The sequence below is a fragment of the Chlorocebus sabaeus genome, chromosome 7, assembly GCF_047675955.1.
Source record: "Chlorocebus sabaeus isolate Y175 chromosome 7, mChlSab1.0.hap1, whole genome shotgun sequence".
Lineage (NCBI taxonomy): Eukaryota > Metazoa > Chordata > Mammalia > Primates > Cercopithecidae > Chlorocebus > Chlorocebus sabaeus.
The window spans coordinates 63,831,584-63,857,592 of NC_132910.1; the positions used below are offsets into that span (position 1 = coordinate 63,831,584).

General features: G+C 41.2%; 1 protein-coding gene across 15 annotated transcripts in view; it reads left to right on the forward strand.

Moving 5' to 3' along the window:
- ALPK1 (alpha kinase 1) overlaps nt 1-26,009 on the forward strand; it is a 140,474-nt gene that overhangs the window by 76,563 nt on the left and 37,902 nt on the right. The window contains exons 2-3 of one of the 15 annotated variants that reach the window (XM_073017545.1): nt 5,347-5,450; nt 25,391-25,472. The exons of 11 other annotated variants lie outside the window; for them this stretch is intronic. In XM_073017545.1, coding sequence (XP_072873646.1) covers nt 25,439-25,472 — 34 coding nt within the window. In that variant the 5' untranslated portion in view covers nt 5,347-5,450; nt 25,391-25,438. Of the gene's footprint in view, nt 1-5,346; nt 5,451-7,801; nt 25,473-26,009 lie in introns of those variants that run through there. 3 more of the 15 variants (XM_073017546.1, XM_073017544.1, XM_037991058.2) reach the window with 3 other exon arrangements.

The following is a 26,009-nucleotide window of genomic DNA, read 5'->3' on the forward strand; positions in this document are numbered from 1 at the left end:
CATCAGGAAGCACCAAGTGAAGAGCTTGAAACCATAGGTAGAAGCCATGAGGTTTGCTTATTGTATCTGAAGTAAGCTGTAGGCCGTTCAGTAACACTTTCTGCATTGATGATGGAAATGTTCTACAACTGTGCTGTTCAATATGGTAGCCACTAGCCACTGATGACTCTCAAGCACTTAAATTTGTGGTGAACGGGACCAAAGAACTGAATTTTTATTTTAGCTATCTTTTATTCATTTCTATGTAAATAGTCACATGTGGTCAGGGCTGCCATTTTATTGGACAGTGCAGCTCTAAAGCAGTGGCTATGAATGTGAGACCTCCTGACAATGGATTAGCATCACCTGAAAACTGGTCAGAAATTCAAATTCTTGGGCTCAAATCAAAAACCCTTACTGAATCAAACACCCTGGGAGTGAGAGTCCAGCAATCAGCATTAGACAAGCCCTCCAGATGATTCTGATGCTAAAGTTTGAGAGCCACTGCTGGCAGGGAAGAGTAGAGTGGCGAGCAAGGGGGAAAGGCAGAGAGTGTGAACGAGGATATAGTGGAGAGGGGCAAGGTAAGGAGTAAGGAGAATCCAGTGAGAAGGCTGTAGGAGACCAACCCAATAAAAAAATCTCTTTTTCATCAATTCTGGGAACTGTTGTTTAGACTCCCTCCTGCAAAAGCTGATGGTCACTTTACTTGCTTGGAGATCGCTTGTGGAATTAGCTTAGTGGCATAAAAGAACTTTACAAACCTTCCAAGGAAGGCGAGAGCAAAATGGCCTCGCAAGAGGGAGTGAGTCCTGCTTTGACCTTTGGGCTTAGCAGGTTTCTCTGACTTTGAACACAGGCTGAGTGCTGGAGATGTGGTACATCCCTATAACTGGGGTTTTACTCCCCTCATTTCATCCTGCAATCACCAGATCCCTGAGCCCTGCCTTCAAAGCTGGTAGTGATATTAGCTTACAAACTGAAAATGATGTTTTTAAACATCATTTAAAAACGTCAGTCCTGCTGCATTGGGAGTTTAATGTGAGTTGGGAGAGAAGCTGCTCATAGTTGGTAGACTGTTTTAAGAGCCCACTTATGATACCTCCCGCTATGCCTCTCTACACTACACAAATTTCACCACTGGAGAAATAGAAGCATAGAGAATTTAAGAAGTTTGAGCCCAGCTCACAAGGTCACTCAGTGGCAGCTCTAAGGGGCACTGTCTATTAGGCCTTCTTTAGTCTCTAATGTATTTAATCTGACAGCTTTTTGAACTCTGAGCATCATTTTCTTCAGCTTGCCCAGCAAGCTATAAATTAAGCAACCACACCTCCTAATGACTTTTAGGATGTTCTCCTATTGTGCCAGACCCCAAGTGCACAATTGCTAAACCACTCTGTTTTGTAAATACGGAGAACCATAGCACCCTGTGAGTCAGGTGCTCCTAAAATCTATTTTTAATATCTTAGATTATTAAAAATAGCTTGAATAAATTCCATGATTTGTTTTTGTTTCACTGTATCCCAATCAGGTCGATTTCAATATTAGAGTTTATCAGAGCTGGCTGGTCATATTTTAATAACTGATTAATTGTGAAATTCCATTCTCACATAAAAAATAGTTAAAGATTACTGAGTTTGTCTTTTCATGTTTTCTCTCTTATTATAGTTTATTCATAAATATAAACTTTCTGTGATTTTTTTTTACCTTGAAATGAATCCTTCCCATAAAATGCTTCCCCCCTGTTTTTCAAATTAACATTGTACTCAGAGCATAAACACTGTGTCTTTAATTCCACAAATAACGGATCGAAGTTGAGCACAGAATGCTTAAGAAAAAGGCAAGTCACAAACAACTGTTTTCCACAGTTCATGAGTTGGTAAAATGAAGAGTCATTTATAGTGTTATTCTCTTGGGCTGAATTTAACCAAGAAAAATGATACATGTTTTGTGTTTTGCTTTCTGGTCTCCACTGTGTTCCCATTTCCTCCCTCCCCACTGCTCTCCTCCCCTCCTCCCTGACTCTCCAATCCCTTTTCCTTTGGTGTGTGGCCACAGACAGAAATTTATGGCAGGGGCCAACCTCCTTTACACTCCACACAAAGCTTGCTGACTTGAGAGAGTTTGTCCGCGCTCTCCCAGAAAAAACACCTGCAGTAGGCTCCCCGAGAAACCTGAAGAGATGGGAGATTAATGTGGCTGTAATAGCTGGGCAGTGTTTTGGTATTATGCCCTCTCCCTAGGTAGATGGGTCTTTTCCGAGATGATACCAATTATTTATTGCTGAAACATCTGTTGATAACTGCAGCTGCCCTTGTAAAACAAAGCATATCACGGGGTCACAGGCTACGGGGACCTAAAATCCTACCTCATGCTAGTTTTGGTCTATTCAGCAACACCCTCAAGTCCGTGGGTTACCATCATCTTTAATGTCTCATCGTGCCATAGAAAATACTTTGTAAACACCGAGCTGCCCTGCCCTATAGTCTTTGAAGTATTATTTCATCTTCATCGGTAATTTATATTCCAGGGCCATTGTACTGTGGGAAAGAGAGGGGGAACCTTTTTTGTTTTCCATTTAATTGTATATCGCCTGACACTTTGACCTGTATTATTAGTATTAGTCAGAAAAAGGATTTTCTCCCTCTCTTATTTAAAAATAAAATTTCAAGGGAAAGTAAGCACTCCTTCAGCTCTTTTCACTCAAAACAATGTTTACACTCTGAGAGGGAAAGATGAAAAGCATGAGCAACTTTTTTCAAGTGTCGGAGAAGGGCATTTCAGTCTGTGAAAGAGAACAGTAAGGCCCTTATAAATATCATTCAGCAAAACCTTTGATGGATTTTTCAAAAAGTATTGAAGGCATTTAGCGTTAGCTTCTGTTTAGTTCAGCTTTGGGCCATGGCGGTGGAGTGCTAGCTAGGAAAACCCATAGAATGCTAACTTGCTGCTGAGGTGCCCGGGAAGGACTCAACGTGGATGACACCTTGGGAATTTTTCTTTCTGTAGTTTTCACTCTTCTAAACAACAACAAAAAATGTCTAGTGAATTAAAAGAAACTATGAAAGTAAAGCTTCAAAACGTAGAATAAAGGGTGTGTTTGGATTTGCAAGTGGGAACAGATTGGGCTGCAAGGCCAAGAGCTGTGTGATAGCCCTGAGTTTGGACATTCCCTGCACAGGTTTGGGGGTCCTGATGGTGAAGGAAGACTGGCCTATTTCTGTGGAGGGAGGGGCCTGCTGTCAGTCAGCCCTGGATTTACTGTGGTGCCCACTCACGGAGATACGAGATGATTTTTGTAGGTTGGCACTAAAAGCACAGTCTGAGGACATGAAGCAGGCTCAGAAGGAGGATATCCTTTTTTCCATGTTCTTTTCAACTCTACAACCATGAAAAATGGGTAATCTGACAGCCCTGATGTTGTAAATATTTTTGGAAAGTATCTGTGGTGCCTTGGAGAGATTTGAAGAGACACCATAATAATAATAATAATAATAATAAATGTTTAGTTGTTTCCTTATGCTATTTTGTAGAAAACCCCTGTGGATGAATAAAGTTTGATCAGTTTAGTCCCAAGAATTTTTTTAACTTTTATTTTAAATTCAGGGCTACATGTGCAGGTTTGTTACATAGGTAAACTTGTGTTACAGGGCTTTGTTGTACAGAGTATTTTATCACCCAGGTACTAAGCCTAGTACCCATTAGTTATTTTTCCTGATCCTCTCTCTCCTCCCATCATCCACCTTCCGACAGACCCCAGTGTGTGTTGTTCCCTTCTAAGTGTCCATGAGTTCTCATCATTTAGCTCCCATTTAGAGTGAGAACACTTGGTATTTTGTTTTCTGTTCCTGTGTTACTTTGCTAAGGATAATGGCCTCCAGCTCCAACTGTGTTCCTGCAAAAGACATGCTCTCATTCTTTTTTATGGCTGCATGGTCAGAATATTTTTTCTAATATGTCTTTTTGTATTACCTTGGTGCCTTTGACTTGTTGATATTTTTATTTGTGAACTACTTAAGATGTTAGAGGGATGAGATTTAAAACATAAATAAACATGAATAAATATAAGAGTTGGTCATTGCAAGATTGCAGAAAATGCTTTAAAAATGCCTAGTGTGACTAACTTGTGAGCTCAGGGGGTGGAGGAGAAACTTTAGCAAAAGAAACCAAAGTATGAATTGATTACGAAATGAAATATCAAGTTAAAGAAAGTTATGGAAGTAATAAAATTCCCTCCATGAATAAGCTCTTGGTTAAAAGATTTCCTTAAAACTAATTTTAAAACATTTATTCCAGGTGCTGGTTTTTATATTAGTAATAGAGGATTCAAAAGCAGTAACAGGTGCTGTTTGGATTATGATTCTTTCAGCATTTTTCATCTTACTTGCTTTGGGGCTTTCATAGCAGAAACCCTTTTCATCAGGATGCAAAAAGGAAAAAAAAAAAAAAACACCACAAAGTGAAGATAAACTCTGTATTCATTCATTCAACAAACTTTAGTGGGTGTCAGCATGTGCCAGACATTTGATAGAACACTGAGAGAAGTGCAGAAGAAAGAGAAGACCCAGTTAATGTCCTGGAACACTACAAGAACGGAGAGAGAGGGCAACCCTTGTCAAAGTCCAGCTTATTGGAATGGTTCTTCCCATGTATTGACCTCCTAATATGCGGCAGTTGCTTAATCTACGTTCTTTCAGCTATGTCGACAACCCTTAAAGAGAAGTGTTATTAACCTTTTCACAGTTAAGAAAATTAATGCTCGGAGAAGTGGTTTTTCAAAGTCCCAATTTGAACTCCCCATCTCTCTACGGACAGCTCTGTTCTTTCCATTTAAGGGCACACGAGGAGGGCCATGCAGGCTTTTTTTGTTTTGTTTTGTTTTTTTAAGACAGAGTCTCGCTCTCTTGCCCAGGCTGGAGTGCAGTGGCGCGATCTCGGCTCACTGCAGCCTCCACCTCCTGGATTCAAGCAATTCTCCTGCCTCAGCCTCTGGAGTAGCTGGGACTACATGCACGCACCTCCACGCCCGACCATTTTTTGTATTTTTAGTAGAGACAAGGTTTCACCATGTTGGCCAAGATGGTCTCGATCTCCTGACCTCATGATCCGCCCACCTCAGCCTCCCAAAGTGCTGGGATTACAGGCGTGAGTCACCACGCCCAGCCTGTGCTGGCTTTTAAGATGTTGAGATACCAGTGGTTGGTCACAGCCGTGGCCAGGAGCCTGATTGCTCCTACTCTTGCCCTGACTAATTCAGGAACCTCTGGATCTTGCCATGATCTGAAAATGAAAGTTTGTCTCGGAAAGAACCTTGCTCCAGCCAAATGTCTGGTGTCTCTGAGGCTGCAACAATTGTATTTTGTTTAGGTCCCCTAGATAAGATAGCGGATCAGAAGAATGGAGTATGAGGAAGGGAGCTGAGCTACTTGTCAAAGACAGAAGAGCATGTGGTGACCTGTTGGACAGACGGGGTGAGTGGGCACTAAGTATAAGATTTCAGTCTCGCGACATGCAGGGCAGTGATGTCTTTGCCTGAGACAGCACGGGAGGGGAAGCTGGCATGTGCTTCTTGGATGTCTTACAGACATCTGAAACTCATGGTCCTTCTCTTCCCTGCTTTCGAATAAGGTCCCCTTTCAGGGTCCAGTAGCATAAGCTGGGAACTTCAAGGTCATTCTTGTCACCTTCCTCTCCCTTGACTGACATATCCACTCCATCACCAAGCTTAGTAGGTCTTTTTTTCTAAATCTCTCCTCAATTCCCCTCCACCCCATCACTACTCCTGTTGCAGCTGCAGCTATATCTCACCTGGGCTCCTGCCATTGCTTCCTGAAAAGCCTCCCACATCCATCCCCCTTCACTCCTCCACATCTCTTCTCCATGCACAGAGGTGTTTGTGCAAACTACACCTGTCACCCCAATATGCCTAGGAATGCAAAACTCTGAAATGAAGCCCACAGGCCCAGCCAGGGACAGTCCTTCCCTCGGCTTCCCCTGCTGCACCATCTCCATCTCATGTCCTCCTTTCAGTCCACGCTCTTACCGGGATTCTTCCATGCACATAGCTGCTCTCCATTCCCAAGACATTCTTCCCTCCCTCCTTTGCCTGATTAATTTCTGTTTGTCTCTTCCTTCTCAGCTCATGTCTCAGTTCTTCAGGGAAGCCTGCCCTGATCTCTGGGACTAAATCAGAATTCCCCAATATAGGCTTGGCTGTGAGGTACCACCTTTTCAAAGCTGCAGTTTACATTTGTTTGTGGGGTTTCTTTTATTCCTGTCTCTCTCTTCTGCTAGCTATAAGCTCCATGAGGACCAGGCCTTATCTGTGTTCACCATTATATCCCTGACACTTAAAATGCATACCTTCAATGAATGTAAGTATGTAAGCCTGTGCCTCTATAGAACAGAAGGCAAAATAAACCCCAGTCCACAGGAAAAAGCAGAATTTGTTCAATGGAATATTTCAACAAAAACGTTTCTAAAAGGAAAAGAATAGGCTTTAGGATCTACTAAGCTATTTTATTCTAAAACATAACTAGAGAAAAAAGATTGGGAAAAACATATCACTCTTCCCACTTCATCAGTTTGTGGTACATAGTACAGTCAAGAGCCCACTCAATTATTCCATTTGGATGTCCTAGATATCTCAAGTTCAGTAGGTCCAAAACTGAACTCATCATCTCTCAACTTCTCCCTCCACCAACCAAACTTTATCCACCCCCAGTGATCACCATATCGGTAAATGGCACTATAAACCCCCAGTTCCCCAAATCAAGACCTTGGCTTTATCTTCCCCCAACCCTCATATCTCATTTGTTACCAAATCCTAATAATTCTTCTCTGAGATGTCTCTCAAATACATCTTCCTTTCCCTAATCCTACTGTAACTATTCTGGTTCAGAGCATATCATCTCTTTCTTGGAATATGATTATTATTAGGTTAGTGAAAATGTAATTGTGGTTCTTGCAATTAAAAGTAATTTCATTTATTTGAGACAGGGTATGTCTCTGTTGCCCAGGTTGCAGCGCAGTGCAGTGGTACAATTTTGGCTCACTGCAACCTCTGTTTCCCAGGCTCAAGCCAACCTCCCACTTCAGCCTCCCAAGTAGCTGGGACTACAAGTGCATGTCACCATGCCTGGCTAATTTTTTTATTTTTTTGTAGAGATGGGTTTCCCAGAACCATGTTTCCCGGGCTGGTCTCAAACTCCTGAGCTCAAGTGATCCACCTGCCTAGGCTTCCCAAAGTACTGGGATTGCAGGCGTGAACCACTACACCTGGCCCTCTTTCCTAAATTATATCCAACTCCTCTCCCTAACTCTAGTCACATTCCCTGTATCTGTAAGAACAGGAAGGTCATGCTGCAGACAGATTTAAAAACAAACAAAGAAACAAACACTCAGGGGCTGAAAGCAAAGGTTTATTCTGTCCTCTTGCTACATGTCCATCTGAGGTCAGTGGGAGGCTCTGCTTTATGTCAGTCTCCTCAGGAGCCCAGATTGATGAGACACCTAACATCTAGGATATGGCTGGTTGCCATTGCAGGGGGAAGCAGAAATCAGGAATTGCACACTGGGTTTTAAATGCAATTAATCCAACAGATGTGACCATTGGTCAAGAGAAGCCATGTGGTCACACTTCTTTTTAAGAAGTCAGAGAAATAAATCCCACCATGTGCCCAGAAGGAGAAGACCCAGAAATATATTGGCAGAGAGTCTGCCATGGCCTGCTAGCTTCTCTCCACAATGCAACCGAAGCATCTTTCCAAAATAGCAGGCTGACATTCCTTCATACTTAAATTTGGTGCAGGGCGTGGGCAGGTGGGGTGGGGGGGAGTTGGGAAAAATCTCAACTAATTAAAAGAAAATAAAACAAAAACAAGACAACCATATAGATCTTACAGAAGTACCTAATACTAATCCTCAACAAGAAAATCTTCTAAATAAATTTGGGTGAACATTTTCATCAAGGTGGTGAGAATACTAGTTACTTTTGTTCTTTATACTTCTTTGATTCTTTACAACAAACATTGCTTACCATTATAATAAAGGAAGGGAAGAGAGAGAGAGAAAGAAGAAGGATTGTTAAACAGTTGTCCTTAAATCTAGACAAGGTCAAATGTTCAAAAACTTCTCACCACTTTTCTAAGAGCAAGTACAAATACTGAAGTGCACACATCTTAACAATGGGGAGGCTAAAGTCATTAATTAAGTGACTCAAGTACTGTATCTTTTCACTGAGTAAAGTAAGAATTTAAAATGCAATGTTATTCTTTCCAAACCTTTTCTCTTCCCATTTGGTGGCCTGCTATAAGCTGAGTATCATTATCCTTCCGTTATATTTTTTAGATCATTTTAGCCTGGTGTGCATACACACATACATGTGTGAAATATATATACTGTGTATATAATTGGTATTGAGTACAAGTTATTTCTCCATCAAATGATAGAACATCAAAGCTGGAGAGAAATTCAGAGGTCCTCTATTTCAAGCCCATTGTTGGGTAGGTGGGGAAACTGAAATCTGGAGAGAATGAGAAGAGGCTCACCAAGTCACACAGCCAGTTCGTGGAAATGATGGGATCACCAGAGCCGGGTTTCCTACTCCTAAATGTGGTGTTTTCTCCCTGAATCTACATGACTGCCAGGCTAGGCAGGCTGTTGTAGGGCTGGGGCAGCCTTGTCCTTGTTGTACTTCTTTTCTCTCTGCTGCCCCATAGCCTGCCCCTCTGCCTCTTTCTGTTCATGTGATTTGACTATTTTATTCTGAGCAGAATTAATTAAAACCGAAATTGTATAATTTTCAATAATCAACATTTAAAACTTGAATTTCTTTTGCTGAACATTATAGTTCTTGTTTTGAAAAGAAGCCAGATAAAAGGTTTAGATGCTTCAAAAATATATTTTATTTAATAAGTGAAAATTAGTTGCCAAGAGAATGGAGCTTTGGAGGAAAATATGAGCCCCAAGGCCTATGTATTTTCAGACTTTAAGGTAGAGTCTGATTAAAATCACCAAGGATTTAAACCCTGCTCTAAAACTCTGCCAAAAACTGCCCTTTTAATATAGTACTTTCAAGTTTCAATGGAAGAGAAATTAAAATGGTGGCTTGTCCTTAAAATTCTACCAAGAAACTTTGGTTGCCACAGAATCAGGCATGCAAGTTATCCCTTTGATGAGGCTAAATCTATGGCATGAATTTCATGTCTCCCCATAATGAGGCCTGAAGACTGAGCCAAGTCCTGGAGTAGTTGATTTGACTAAGACAAGTGGGCTGAGCAACCCAGCTCAAAATGCTAGCAGAAAATGAACAGGTTCAAGTGTTGGGCAGACAAAAGAAAGTGATGACCTTCAGAAAATAAATCCTAGGGATGTGTTCATTCTTTCTGGCAGCAAATAAGAAAAACATCACCTCCTAAATCTTGTATGTTAAGTAAATGAGGAGCTGAAATAATATTATCTCCATATATCTGACAGTGTTTATATGAGGTTGTACCATATGAAAGTGTCACCTTTGTATGCAACAAACGCCAAACACCAGCAATTTCATACTTTTCAATGTGATATATTCTTCACAGCATATAATCTTGATGACAGCCCTGCAAAGTGAAATTTATTATACTCATCTTACAGATAAGATGATTGGCTCAGAGAGCTTGAGAGATATTTCCAAGCCATGTCACCAAGTATACTTCAGCAGGGATATGCCCTGGATTTCGTCTCCCACCCTTTCATCATGTGTAATCACCTGCCTGCTTCATGAAACAAGATTATCTCACTCACAAGGGCAAAACCCAAGCCTTTTTAAGCTCAACAAATTCATAGATTTTGAATCAGTACTTTCTTTTATTGGACATATTTGTACAGCACAAAAGAAGTTTACTATTATCCCATGAATCTATTCATTTGAATCAATTGTCTTTAAAACATTTTTATTGCTCATCTCATCAGTAAAAACTTTTACATAAGCACCACATTATACATTTATTTATTCAATGATATGCATGTACTGTGCATTACTATGTATATAGATTTCAGTAGAATAGAAATTTAAGAAGAATGAGACAAAGATTAAATGAATACTTTAAAATAAATTTTAAAGTGCAATATTGGCATGATAACTTTTTTGTTCATGTTAAGATTGTAACATACTGTGTTCAGTTTTTAAAATCTTGAATTAGTCCTCTGCGTTGAAGATGTAGCTAGTACAGTTTATTTTAATACTTGGTTTTAATGACTGTCACAGTTGAAAATTTATGTGTCAAAGATGTGTAGATCCAAATAGAAATGGTCAGCTATGATTACAAATTCACATCACTCACATTTCAATCCATCTACCAATTATGAGACATCATTTGTTGAAATGCAGCTAGCAAATTTCTGCATTCCCTAATGTCAATTGCATGTTTCTGCAAGTTAATCAGAGGATACTTTTTTTAACAAAGGATGCCAAAAATCCATTCAAACTCTTCATTTGGAATGTTTTTTTAAACAGGTTAAAATTTTCTTAGTTGTCATGTTTCCTTAGGAAAGAAAGAAAAAAAATTCCCATTTGTGTGTTTTAAAATATGTGATATTTTTAGTACCTAAATCACAATGAAGAAAATACTTCCGGCCGTCATTATTTGAAAGATATTTTTCAGAATACCTATTGCATAGCGTACTGTTGTCAGCCACTTGTCATCACAGAACAGGCTGACACAGAAGTCTTTCATAAAAGAAAAATGTCTAAGCTCCATATTTGGCCGTTCTCTAAGGAACTTTGCCTGGAGTTTTTGTAGTATTTCCCCCTCTCATTATGAATTATTCCAAAGTATCTATGATTTGTGAAACTAGAAACTATAAACCTACTTACCAACTATATAAACAGCAGTACAGTTTGTACAGTGAAACCGTCCAACAAGAGAGTTCCGGTCATCAGCTCCTCCAGGATGAAGCACGATCATGTGCCATCTGTGCTGAGTAACTATCGCACATAACAGAGGAAGGTGCTTATGTCAATTTACTTTTTAAAATGTTAGTGAAGCTTAATTTCTTTCTTATTGATAAATTTAAATGGAAATTTTTAGAATTTTCTTTGTATTTTGAGTTCTCAGAAACTGATTTCACAATCTCACCCTCAATCCACTGTCAAAACAATACGTTATTATTTATTGAGCATCTACTAAGTGCTAGGCACCTTACATGTACTCTGTAATATTACATGTGGGACTCTGTAATCTTCTCAGTCATCTATGTGGTGCTGTTATTTTTTAATTTTTTTTCTTTTTTTGGAGACAGAGTCTCACTCTGTTGTCCAGGCCGGAGTTCAGTGGCATGATCTCAGATCACTGCAACCTCCATCTCCTGTGTTCAACAATTATTGTACCTCAGCCTCCCAAGTAGCTGGAACCACATGCGTGTGCCACCACACCCCGCTATTTTTTTGTATTTTAAGAGAGGTAGGTCATCACCATGTTGCCCAGGCTGGTCTCGAACTCCTCAGCTCAGACAATCCTTCCTTGGTTTCTCAAATTGCTAGGATTATAGGCGTAAGCCACAGTGCCAGGCCCTGTGGCATTGTTATCTTTACTTTATAGATGTAAATGTTAACATCTAAAGGTTAAGTAACATGCAAAATCACGTAGTGCCTCGGCGCAGCTGAAACCCGTTTTCTTTGCCTTTTCCCACAGCATCTCCCTCTAGTAACAGTTTTCACTAGCTTCTTCGTAAAAGTAGTCTCAATACTGGCGTCTTTTCCACATATGTGTGTAATCGGTCACATTTTGAAAATATCCTCAGCTCAATTCTGGAGCTTTTTGTGTATATTCTCTATGTGAAGACCACAGGCGAAATATATTCCTTTCATGGCTGTTGAAAACCTCCTATCACACTAGGCATGAATTATTAGGTTGGTGCAAAAGTAATTGCAGTTTTTGCTATTGCTTTTAAATGGCAAAAAACTGCAGTTACTTTTGCACCAACCAATATTTCCATGGGCATTGTATGTGAAATTGAGACCTCTGTGTCTTCTGGAGCCACTATCAAGTAGAGCTTTAAAAGGGCTTAGAGGCCAGACCCCTAACCTGTCTCAGTAGCTCTCCTATTATATTGCTTTGATCACAGAATTATAACAGCTTCCCTTCATTCTTTGTCTAAGGCCATACCTTTGCCTAATATGCTTAAAATGCACATAATTTGTATCTGTTTATGACTTAAATGACTTATGCTAGAGATTCCAAATACTGGTCAACAGGATGAATGACTTAGAATTATGCAGGACACGTATGCATTAGCTGGGGTGGAGTGGGGAGCAGCTTCTTAAAATATATATATTCCTAGGTCTTACTACTCAAGATTCTGATTTAGTGGATCTTTATTTAGATCCACGAATCTGTATTGATAAAGCATCACTGTTGATGAGATTGAGCACAGTCAGATGGTATATATATAATTTAATATTGGAGAGTAATAAAGTCTATGATGACAAAGCAGAGTCAAGTGATAGTGAGTGACTATAGATACTCTAATATGATTGTAGAGGAATGGTGAGGGAAGGCTTTTTTGAATAGGTGACTGGAGATCAGATCTGAATGAGGGAGCCATGCAGATAGCTGAGGGCACAGCATTGCAGAGGGAAGGAGCAACAAATACAAAGACTTGTTGGAGGATGAGCAAAGAGGCTGGAGAATGGTGAGAAGTGATGAAAATAAGAGTAAATAGGTCAATGAAGTATTAAGAGGCAATATCATATAGGATCTTATTGGCCATGATAACAGATTTTAATTTTTGAATTTTTTTTAAGAGAAAGCCTCTTGCTCTGTTGCCCAGGCTAGAGCACAGTGGTGTGATCATAGCTCACTGTAACCTCAAATTTCTGTGTTCAAGTGATCCTCCCACCTCAGCCTCCAGAATAGCTGGGACTACAGGCAAGCACCACCAAGCCTGGCTAATTTTAAAAATATATATTTTTATAAAGACAGGGTCTCCCTATGTTGCCCAGGCTGCTCTCAAGCTCCTGGGCTCAAGTGATCCTTCTGCCTTGGCTTCCCAAAGTGCTGGAATTATAGGCCTGAGCCATGGTGTCTGGCCTAAATTTTATTTTAAATGTGATGGGAAGCCATGTTAAAGTCAAGAGCAGGGAACTGACATATTAGGCTTACATTTTAGGGGATCACTCTGCTGTGTAAGGGAGAAAGACCAGAGGCAAGAGCAGGGACCCTATCCAAGCAAGACTGTAACAGTGGCTTTGACTGAAGTGGGTGCCCTGGAGGAGATGACAAATGGTCAGATCTTACACGTATTTTAGAGGTAGAGCCAACATGATTTACTAATGGATTGGGTGTAGAGGACAAGGGAAAAAAAAGAGTCACAAATGTGGAGTCAAAACTCCAAAGTTTTGTCCTAAGCAAATGAGTGAATGAGGCATCACTACAGAGACAGAGAACACTGGAGAAGAAGCAAGAATGGAGGAAAAATAGAGTTCTGTTTTAAACATGATGAGTTTGAGATCCTGACATCCAACTTGGGCTATGGTGGGCAATTCCATATAAGAGTCTGCATTCGAGCAAAGAGAAACAGGATGGTATTTAAACATGGGATTCATCATCAGAGTTGCTATTTGAGGCCATAGAACAGGCTGAGTGTAGCTGAAGGAGAGAAGCAGTCACAGAACTGATCGTTAGGGCCTTACTTGTTCAGAAGCTGGGAAAGAAGCTTGATTCAGCAAATCAGAGCAAGGAAGGGAACCAGGAGAATGTGCAATGCCAGAAGCCACCTGAATTTTTTTCTTTTTTAAGGAGGGATTGATTTGCTCAGCTAAATCTTCTAGGAGTTTGAATAACATGAGAATAAATAAATGGTCACTGGATTTGTTAGCAACCTTGAAAAGAATAGGTACAATGAAGTGTTAGGGATGAAAATTATAGATTTAAGAAAGAGTGGCAGGTAAGGACGTGAGGACAGTGAGTTTAGACAACTCTTTTGGGATTGGCTGGAAAGGGCAGCAGAGAAATGGGATAGGAGCTGGAGACAGATGTATGACTGAGAAAGGATTGTTTTTCTCTCTCTTTCTTTTATTTTTACTTTAAGTTCTGGGATATATGTACAGTACGTGCAGTTTTGTTACACAGGTAAACATGTGCCATGGTGATTTGCTGCACCTATCAACCCGTCATTTAGGTTTTAAGCCCCACATGCATCAGGTATTTGTCCTAATGCTGTCCCTCCCCTTGTCCTCCACCCACCGACAGGCCCTGGTGTGTGATGTTCCCCTCCCTGCGTCCATGTGTTCTTATTGTTCAGCTCCCACTTATGAGTGAGAACATGCAGTGTTTGGTTTTCTGTTTCTGTGTTAGTTTGCTGAGAATGATGGCTTCTAGCTTCATCCACGTCCCTGCAAAGGACATGGACTCATTCTTTTTTGTGGTTGCATAGTATTCCATGGTGTATATGTACTACATTTTCTTTATCCAGTCTATCATTGATGGGTATTTGGGTTGGTTCCAAGTCTTTGCTATTGTGAATAGTGCTGCAATACACATATGTGTGCAGGTGTCTTTATAGTAGAGTGATTTATAATCCTTTGGGTATATACCCAGTAACGGGATTGCTGGGTCAAATGATATTTCTGGTTCTAAATGAAAGGACTGTTCTTAAGGTAGATGCTATTACAACATGTTTGGATGCTGATGAGAATGATCTGGAAGGAAATTAATGATGCAGAAGAGAAGGGAGATATAATGTAAAGGATTAGAATTGAACCTATAAGTAAGGTATTGGTATCACACTTCCCAGTAAGAGGCTAGATGGAACACATAGGTTCCAACTCAAGAGGGTTGGCAAATTTAGGTAAAAGAATAAAGACCGTCTCTTCTCATTGACTATCTTTTCTCAGTGAAATAACAATCAAGGTAAACAGCTGAGACTCTGATTAGAGGAATTGGGGTTGGGAAGAGAGAAGGAGGTAGAAATGTAGTTCCAATTGCCAGGCAGTAATGGGGCCATCTTCAGGTTACAATCATAAATTTAAAGTATCATGGTTGTGTTTTTTTCCAGCCATTTTCACTTGCTTAGGTAGAAGCTCAGGTTAGGCAAAGAATTTTATATAATTTTGGAATTTGGGGTGCCAATAAATAAAATTGATCTTACCCTCCTGCATTCAGAACCAGCTGAAAGGTAGATACAAAAGAGTAACTTCTATGACTATAAAACAGATAGGAGAATGTAGTTTTCAAAATTCAGGTGTGGGCTGGAAAATTCTTCACTCCAGATACATCCTGCTCCTGGCAAGCCCCTTCCTTCATGCAAAACAGGCCAGAATGTACCCTCTCCCCTGGCAGGAGGATGTGAAAAGAGGAGAGAGGAAGGTCTGAGCCAGGTATGTCACCCCCATCAGATAATTTGTTTCATCCACAGAAGTGAGGTGAGAGTGAGGACTGGGGAAAGAGCCTGGAAGATCAGCCTCACTCAGCCAGAGTGCTCAACTCTGGCTGCTCATTGGAATCACCTGGGATTGTTAAACGAAACCAACTCCCAGGTGCACTCCAGAGATTCTTATTTAACTGGTCTGGGCTGCCATCTGGGCATCTGGACTTTTGAAAGTCCTACCAGGTGACTCTAATGTGAGTCCAAGGTTTTTCTCTAACAATAAGCATGGATGACATTTTCCAGAAAAATATAACAGAGGCAGAAAAAGGGAGAGGAGACAAGAATGCTTTTTAAAAGTTATTACATTTACGCACTATCGAATTTAAAGAGGCAAGTGAGGGCATGAGATGACTGATGGGATAGTACAAAACAGTAGGGTCAGTGAATTGTATGGGTGTCCCAGAAAGGTTGCAGAATTGTTGGATTTGTGCTATAGAAGAAGGAAGCTGAAAGAACATGAGATAAAGACCAGAGAACGCAATGCTTAAATTGAGATTCTTAAATGCTGCCAAAATCGTACATTCTAGGGTATAGCCAACCATGAGAGTAGGTGACTAAGGTGGGGTGTAGCAGAAGATAGCTGGAGAGAAGAAGGTCATGGGCAAGACACATCAGTGCGCTGCAGGAATCATCAATGTGGATGCTGAAATCACAAAGAATGATGACTGGACTCATGCTAGCCATAGCAACCTGGGCACCAGAAGAGAGATAAGGCATGCAGGTCCCTAGCTTCCAGCCATGAGGTTCACAGGGATCCTGGTGAGATGGTTGCCTATTTTGATACTGGTTTCTTTTCCCTTTAACAGATGGCCAACTCCATATACAGTAGATCTGAGAAAGGGCGAGATGATCCAAAATATTATCTTTAGATATTAAGATAGAGAAAAAGCTTACAACTATTTTTCAGAAGGGGTTGAATCTGCATTTTCTATTGGTAAAAGTGAAAGAAAGGCCAGTGAAATGTTTATAGGCCCTGGGCATAAACCTTGAGAAAGGTCAGTTTTTTCTTCTCACCTCCTTGTCACATTTAGGGGGTGGACAAATATGGAGCATGCCCTGTTTGGTCATCCATTGACTTGAGTCCACCAGTCCGATCTGTACCACTTGCACTCTGCTTTTACTATTGATGGATAACTATGCAGACATCAATCACTTTTCATGTGTTCATTTTGCTAATTCCTCATCTCAGGACTTCCCCACCTCCCTTCCATCTTTCCCTACCTTTTGCCAATCTCCCAATTTGTTATGCAGCAATAATTTCCCCTTACACTGCTCCTGCCAATTGCAGTGCCAGATGGCTTCAGTTCTGAGCCCCCTCACCCAGCCCCTCCTTGAGAACAGCTGCCATTGTCACTGCTGTGAACACATCACAGCTTTGAACCCATAGCTGGGACCTAAACTTGATGCTCAGCATCGGGAGGGGCTGGCACTAATGCAAGGAACCATGAAAACAGCACATACTTTTCCTTGCTGCTGTTCAGCAAGAGCCCTTAGAAAAGGCTCTTTAGCATTTTTTCAATCATCTGTGTATCAAAATCTCATTGTAGAGTTTAATTTCTTTACCACCTGACTCAGCTTCCTGGCCATGAAGTTCCCTTTGAGCCTTAAACGCAATTAGAACCCTGTTATTTCCCATCCTGAAAACAGATGTGAAAAAACAATTGTGTGTGTGTCTACGCGTGTGTCTGTGTACATGCATTTGTGAGCCTCTCTCTCTTCAGAAATCCAGCACATTGTCTCATCCACATCCACGTATTTTTATTTAAACATGATCACATAACAGGAAAAATACAATTTGGTTGCTGTTTGAACAATCTTCCCCTAAGTCAGCCTTCGAGGAAAAATAAAGGATTAGAATCCCTGTTTGTTTTTGATCTGGAGCCATACTATGTTCATCCCAACACTAAAACTCTGTTACTGTGACACTACCTAAAAAGATCATATTTTTGAGTCCTCTGTGATGGCAGGTCAGTTGTGGGCCTAAAAACCCAAACAAAAAGAATCCTGAATCAAATTCCATGTAGACCAATATGCATTTCAAAGGCATTGCCCATGTAGTCAGTGGGTTAGGGTTTTTGTGTTGTTTTCTTTTTCTTTCTTTTTTAGGGGGTGGGGGAGGGAGAGGGGCTCTCTTTCATGTTAATCTAATTGTGCATAACCCAGGCACATTTTACCATGTAGGGAAACTCTTTAGCGTCCCTTCCCTACCACACACTTTGGCCCTCTTTCATTTTTCTCCTTCTGATGTCAGAGTGCCCCCCGCCCCCTCCCCGGCATACATTTTGGGAAGATTCCCAGGATGATGATGTATTCTGCTTTGCTGCTGAGGAATTTACTATCCCCTTACTTGGCAGCAAATGAAAGTGGGTATTAATTTCTCAGAGTGCTGGTAGAAACACGACAGAGGGGCTGCAAGAATGATACCCACCTAAATCTGTATGTAGTGCACAGCATGCTGCCGTTTCAAAAGGGAAAGAGAAAAGAAAATGAAAAGAAAAGATTCTCCTGAGTTGACTTCTCTGCATTTTGCATCGTTAGGTCTTGGAGAGAGATGCGAGAGGTTTGGGCCCTGAACGGAGTTAAATTATGCAGCTTCGGGGATGCCAGGTCCTCCAGAATAGGATGCTTCGTTTAGATTTTCCACAATGCTATTGAAGTGCTTATTTTCCTCCTGAAGAGACACAAACAGATGCAAACTTCTGTAAACACTTTAGAAATGAATTCAGTGAGTTTGGCCTCTCAGCAGTGCTCAATAGCTGACAGAAAAATGTCTAATTAGTGCAAGTGGAAATAATAGGGCCACTTGGATTCCTTCCATCCTCCTCCAAGTCTACTTTTCCAGGGAACTCAAAGGCCCTTTTGTCTGGCAGGTCACCCTCTCTCAGGCTTTTGTGCTCCAATCTATTAAGAGTAGAAGGGGGAAAAATAGATTAGGCAATGTTCTCTGCTCAAATATATGGCGTGTTCTTGAGGGATGCAGAATGGGGTGTTTGCAGCATCAGTTTACAGGTGCTTGGGGAGGGATTCCTCCATTGGCGACAGCCAAAAGCAATTCGCACGTGTGTGCTGAGAAGGCCCCCTTTCAAGGCCCAGCTTTCCCTCACCAAGTGCCACGGAGCCCGCTCATTTTCCTTTTCCTTTCTCAGTTTCCAGTAACATCAATCCTCAGAGCTGGTGAAGAGAAGAAAGAGATTGAAAACAATGAGAGGTTGAGCCATTCTCTGAGATAAGCCTTGTAGATGTTACATGCATGACCCATTATTTCTGTTTTGCTCTATTGAAACTTCCACTGAAACTCACTTTGGGTGTCTGTCTGTGCCTGTTTATGTCTCGTCATACAAGAGAGTGGAAGTGAGTAGCTGACTTCTTTCCATTTTTTTCATAGTGTTCCATGTCATTTATTAAGCACCCACAATCTACCAAGCTCTGTGCTGAGCATTTGACCCACACTTCCTCTAATCCTGAAACAGCACCACACACGAATATTATCCACATTTCACAGATGAGGTCATTGAGAACAGAGTGGTTAAGTAACTTGCCATGGCAAATAAGTGCTAGAGCTAGGAAACAAACCGAGATACCCGTGGTTTCATCTCAGACTTTATATCGCTTTAATCTATAAACGTTTGACTTGGTTCAATTTTTATATCTTCCGTGTCTCTACTGTATATACCTAATTTTTACTCTACCTTCTTGAACTGTAATCTGGGGGTCACTTTCTATTGATTTCTTTTTCTGTGCAATCTGGGCTTCTTTCATACCTGGCAATTTTCGACTGAATGCCAGATTATAAATTTTACCTTCTTGGATCGTGAACATTTTGTGTGCCTATAAATATTCTTGAGCTTTGTTCTGGGACTCAGTCAAGCTAGGAAATAATTTGATCCTTTTGAAGCTTTCTTCTAAGGTATCAGAGTTGGCCAAGAACAGTCATAGTCAAAGGCTAATTTAGTCTCCCTACCAAAGCAATACCTTTCTGAATACTCTACCCCATGCCCTGTAAATGACAAGACTCTTCTACACTGGCTGATAGAAACACAAGCTGCTTGAGGCCTAAGAATCGTTTCCTAAGAAGCATAAGCTGCTTGAGGCCTAAGAATTGTTTCCTATGTTCATTTCAGGTGGCTTTTTCCCCCAGCTTTGGGTGGTTCCTTTCCATGCAGAAGCTGATCAGTATTCTGCTGAAGACTCAAAGGGGACCCTCTGCAGACCTCTGAACTTGCTTTGTGCAGCTATTTTCTTCTGATACTCTGCCCTGTGAACTCTGGCTACCTTGGCCTCCCCAGACTCCAAGAAGCTCTGTCTCATAACTCAGGGAGACCATTTCATAAAAGATGCCACTGCACTTACTAAGTATCCTTGTAGCTCACTGTGAGGAGTGCCCAACTGTAGTGATCCCCAGCTACCACCAAATCATCATTTGCTCTCATAATACCAACTTTTGCTAGAGAATATCAAAGCACAAAAATTAAAAGCCATCTCCCGGGAAGTTTTCTTTCCTGTCTCTCGTTTTTAAATATGTAACAAGAATACTCTTTTCATTTGGAATTTGTTTTTATTTGTCCTTGTTTTCCTTTTCATAGAATTTTCTCATTATAATGAAGGAAGTGGGGTCCCTAAAACCACTGTTTGGAGTCAACAGTGAGTTCAGCCCCAGCTTTAAAGACCCAACTTTTTTGTTTGTTTGTTTCTTGAGACAGAGTCTTGCTCTGTCACCCAGGCTGGAGTGCAATGGCACAATCTCGGCTCACTGAAACCTCCACCTCCCAGATTCAAGCAATTCTCCTGCCTTAGCCTCCCAAGTAGCTGGGATTACAGGTGCGCCCCACCACACCTGTCTAATTTTTTGTATTTTTAGTAGAGATGGGGTTTCACTATGTTGGCCAGCCTGGCCTTGAACTCCTGGCCTCATGATCCACCCACCTCGGCCTCCTAATGTGCTGAGATTATAGGCATGAGCCACCACGCTTGGCCAAGACCCAACTTCTTATTCTCAGATTAGGCACTGCTCCACAGAACCCTGCTCAGGCCACAGGGGAAAAGCAGAAGATGAACTGATGCTCAAGAGACTTGTGTTCCTCAAGTATTGCAAAGATGTGGAGAAAATGGAACCTGTGCACTCTTGGTGGGCTTGTAAAATGGTCCAAACTCTGTGGAAAACAGCATGGATGTTCCTCAAAAAATTAAACATAAAACTCTCATGTGATCAAACAATCCCACTTCTGGGTATATATCCAAAAGAAGTAAAGCAGGGTGTTGAAGAGATATTTGCATACCTATGTCCATGGCAGCACTATTCACAACAAAAAGAGGTGAAGTCATCCAAATGTTCATTGATGGATGAATGAGCAAACAAAATGTGGTATATACATACAATGGATTATTATTCAACCTTAAAAGAGAAGGAAAGCCTGCCACATGCCACAATATGGATGGACCTTGAAGATATCATGCTAAATGAAGTAAAAAGACTAATGCTGTACGAGTTCACTAATATGAGGTATCTAAAGTGGTCAACTTCATAGAAGCAGAAAGTAATGTTGGAGCTCAGAAAAGGATACCCCAAAGTAAGACATTTGGGCATGCTGAGTACTTTGAAGTAAAGGAGATTGAAAGACCCCAGAAGCAGCCTCAGAAGCAAGTTCTCTCTGACCTTCTCCTGCCCTCCTCTCTCTCACTCCTCTTTCACCACTAAACCAAGTCATAGAAACCACAGAATTCCTCTTCTTCAAGGCAAGTCATAGAAGTTAGAACTCCTCTCCACCAAAGCAAGTCATAAAACCTAGAAATATTACTCTAACCTTTCCCTGCCTTTCTGTGTAGAGGCTGGCCATAAAAAAATTCTCTGTCCTATCTTGTCTGATAGTAGATTATAAGACCTGTACCTGGAAGGAAGGATACGACACAGACAGGCTGAGAAAAATCTCACCAGATAGGTCTTGCTGAGTCCCATCACACCTAGTCTATTATGATTAGTCATACTCCTTCTGTCCAATCACATTTCTACATGGCTGTCTATTCTTTGTCAAATTTAAGCCTTAAAAATAGGCAGTTTTTTCTGGGTCTTTGGGTCTTCATTTCTGAAGGCTCCCATGTAACATCAAACTTTGATTAAATAAATTTGTTATGGTTTTCTCTTGCTAACCTGTCTTGTATTATAGGAGTGTCAGCTGTGACACTTATGATGGAAGAGGAAAGGTGTCACACCTCTTAACCCCTACAGTAGAATGGTGGTTGCCAGGAACTGGGGAGAGTGGAAAAAGGGGAGTTGTTGTTCAATGGGTATAAAGTTTTGGATTTGCAAAGTGAAAAATGTCTGAAGATCTGTTTTGCAACAACGTGAACATACTTAACACTACTGAAATGTACACTTAAAAATGTCAAGATGGTAAATTTTATGTTATGCATTTTTTACCACTGTGAAAGAGAGAAAGCAGGACCAGTGGCTCATGCCCGTAATGCCAGCTAGCTACTCAGAAACTGAGGTGGGAGGATCACTTGGGCCCAGGAGGTTGAGGCTGCAGTGAGCTATATGATCAGCCACTGCACTCCAGCCTGGGTGACAGAGTGAGACCCTGTCTCTAAAAATTAATTAAAAACAAGTAAATAAAAATAAAAGAGAGAGAGACTTGAATTTTTGCCTAGCTCTGACTGTTTTGATTTTATAACTTTGGAAAGTCACTTAATCTCACAGCTTCAGTTTCCTTTTCTTGTTTAGACTTTAGAGTTACTATAAAATTTAAATGTCATAGAGGGGTATGTGAACATTTTTCACAGACTAGATGGTCCTACACAAGTGGAAACCATTATTCTCAGTGAGGAAAGGGTGGGAATCACCTCTGGAGAATAGCCTGCCTCTGAACATTGCCGCCCGAATAGTTACTGCAGCTTCCCTAAAACTAAAGTGAGACACCAATAAGAATGGAGAACAAGGCTGGGCACAGTGGCTTATGCCTGTAATCCCAGCACTTTGGGAGGCTGAGGCGGGCAGATCACGAGGTCAGGAGTTCGAGACTAGCCTGGCCAACATAGTGAAACCCCATATCTACTTAAAAATACAAAAATTAGCGGGGCGTGGTGGTGAGCACCTACTCCCTCTTACTCAGGAGGCTGAGGCTGGAGAATCACTTGAATCTGAAAGACAGAGGTTGCAGTGAGCCGAGATCGCACCACTGCACTCCAGCTTGAGTGACAGAGACAAAAAAAAAAGAAAAAAGAAAAAAAAAAGATGGAGAGCAGAACTAGAAATCAAGCATGCACTGAAGTGTAACATCAAAAAGAGGGCATTCACAGGCTATCTGAGTACCCCCCAAGGTCCACAGCCACGAGCAGGGTGGCAGGAATAGTGTTGTTCCTTCTAAGCAAAAGTAGAAGGAAGGCTGGAAGTGGCAGAAACTGCAAGTACTGAAGATAGTAGCTGAAGATACAAAACAAAGGACTATATCTACGTGTCTTTAGCACAGGAAGGACCCTTGCTGAGAGACTGGCCTTAGTAGACACAGCTGGCCACATATAAAACCATCAATTTGTTTTTCCATCTTTGATTTACATTTTATGAATGCCAATGACAGACTTTTTTTTTTTTTTTTTGAGACCGAGTCTTGCTCTGTTGCCCAGGCTAGGGTGCAGTGGCACAATCTTGGCTCGCTGCAACCTCCACCTCCTGGGTTTAAGTGATTCTCCTGCCTCAGCCTCCTGAGTAGCTGAAACTACAGGCATGTGCCACCATGCCCCACTAATTTTTGTATTTTTAGTAGAGGTGGGGTTTCACCATGTTGACCAGGCTGGTCTCGAACTTCTGATCTCAAGTGATCCACGCACCTCAGCCTCCCAAAGTGCTGGGATTAAAGGCTTCAGCCACTGTGCCCGGCCAACAGACTTTTTCTCATTTTTGAAACTTGTATTTTTCAGATTGATGGTTTATTTGACAAACTCAGTAGAAGTTTTGAGCATTGCAATTTTTGTTAGGCTTTTTCTGGTTGGAAGGAACAGAAGCTCAATCAAGTAAATACATAAAAGGGGGTGTGCAATATTTTGAAAATACATGTGGCATACTAAACGAGACATGTAATTCCTAGAATGCCACTCATGAAAACGTGGACTGGCATTCAGAGCCATTCTTGGATCCTCCCTCGTGTTGCCCGTAAACATGGCTTGGCCATACTCTACTTTCTTTCTATCCTTCAGCAACAGGCAAATTCTTTCTATATTTTTTAGTTCAGATTGATACATTGGTTTTTTAAAGCCTGGTCACAGAGTCATGAGGGGTCAGGTTATCAAGTAGCTACTCTTGATCAGGTGGCCTTGATCTGGTTGTGGGGTGGAGAAAAAAGGGTGTCAAGGCCAAGTAGCAAAATACATGGCTACCTCAAAGACAGGGGCTGTGGGCACAGCAGTTTCCCTAGAAAGGGTTATGGTGTGCCTTAGAAAGGCAGTTATTCATGTCAGGGTCTTTGGGAAGATCCAATCAATAGTACCTCTCTTCCTCTCCTGGATTCTGAGCAAATGGAGAAATAAAAGAAAAGAGGCAAACAAGAGATGAAATAGTACCCTTAATTCTGATAAAGGGCAAATTAGAAGATATAGCTTTGTATTGGACATAGGGAATCTGCTAGTGGAACCCCAAAATTATGAAGACTTCCCCATTTAGTCACAGGAACAGGGCCAAGCAGAATACTCCATGTAGGGCAGCTTACTAGACAAGACTTATGATATAGAAAAGTAACAACAAATTGCTGTTTCCTTTGGACAGCTTGTTCCCAGGAGAAAAGAAGTCATACACGCCCACTTTCTTCTTCTACAATTTACCAGTCAGATTAGTCACTGCACCCCCCATGGAGCAGAGTGAGGAAAGTGATAGAAAGAGGCCGGGGATGCTAGGGTCATAGAGCTCCCGTCACATAGAAGGAAACATGGAGAGGAGAGAAGAGATATTCTCCCCAACAGTTGGCAACTCTGTCCCAGTGAGAGCAATGATTGATTCAGACCAAAAAGATAAGTCGAGTAAAAAATTATATACTTAATAAACACATTGATAGTTTAAATATCTTAACAGGTTAAGTAAGCATCAGTTTTAAAACGGAAAGATTATTGTGCTGGTATTTGGCAGGCATTACCTGACTGATGAAAGCCTGTGAATACAAATATTCTGTAACCAATTATGTATATGGCATTTATTAACATAGTAGTAAATATCAGATAATTGACTCAAAGAGGACCCTCTGCAGATCTCTGAACTTGCTTTGTGCAGCTCTCTCCTTCTGGTACTCTGCCCTGTTAACCCACTACCTGGGCCTTTCCAGACTCCCAGCAGCTCCATCCAGCTTCCTAACATGGAGTCAGGGCAACAAGGGAGCATGTAGGATCTGAATTAGCACCTCCTGTGTTCAAACCTCAGCGCTTAGTCACAGGTCATGTGACCTCAGCATATCACTTCACCTCTCTGCATCTCAGGTTTCCCATCTTACAGATGAGAATAATAATAGAACCTGCCTCTTAGGATTGCTAGGAGGATATTGAATTAGTGCATATAAATCACCTAGCACTGTGCCTGGCACCTGGTTTTGCCCAGTAAGTGTTAGTACTTAGGATTATGTGGTGATGAAAGCAGTGCTTTGTGTAGTAACATTGTAGTAGGAAAATGGGCAATGCTTACAATGCTTTCTAGGCTTCATGTGTGAACAAACACGCCCAGAAAGCACTCAGCATGATTTAGTTTAGCATATGAAGATAATAGCATTTGGGTGATAAACTCATTTACGCTACTAGCTATGTAACCACTAAATCAAAGGTCTTTCGTACAACACCCTAGCAGAGCAAATGATGATGATGTTTTCTCATAAAAACTTGATTATTTATTTCTACTTCTCACTCTTGATGTTACACTTTCATTTCATGCCGGGTTTCTTCTTTTTCTTATTTTATTCATTAATGAAACATGATGATATAAATCAAATATGGACTGTTATCTAAAATTCCATATTTCTTCCTAATTAAAATGTAGGCAATAAATGAAGCAGAGTGTCATGAACTAATGTGGAAGTTCTCCTAGATGATGGTGATTGAAAGAAGAAAACGGCAGAACAGTATGTTTAGTGTGATGTCATTTATGTATGAAAGAGAGAGAAAGAGATAGGAAAGGTAGGAGAAGGCAAAGCAAGACAACGATCAATTAATGTCTAAATATAAATAAAAGGATAGAGGTTCTGGAAGGATCTTCTCTCCCAAACCATTGTCAAGGAGAGTTGGAACAGTAGGAGAAGAAATAAAATGAGGGGTGGGGAAACTATGGGGCGCTTTTACTTTTTACCCTACATAGTTTTTGTTGTTGTTGCTGTTGTTGAGATGGAGTCTCACTCTGTCACCCAGGCTGGAGTGCAGTGGCTGGATCTCCGCTCACTGCAACCTCTGCCTCCTGGGTTCAAGTGATTCTCCCGCATCAGCCTCCCGAGTAGCTGGGACTACAGGCGCCCATTACCACGTCTAGCTAATTTTTGTATTTTTAGTAGAGACAGGGTTTCACCATGCTGGCCAGGCTGGTCTCGAACTCCTGGCCTCAAGAGATCCGCCTGCGTCGGCCTCCCAGAGTGCTGCGATTACAGGCATGAGCCACCATGCCCGGC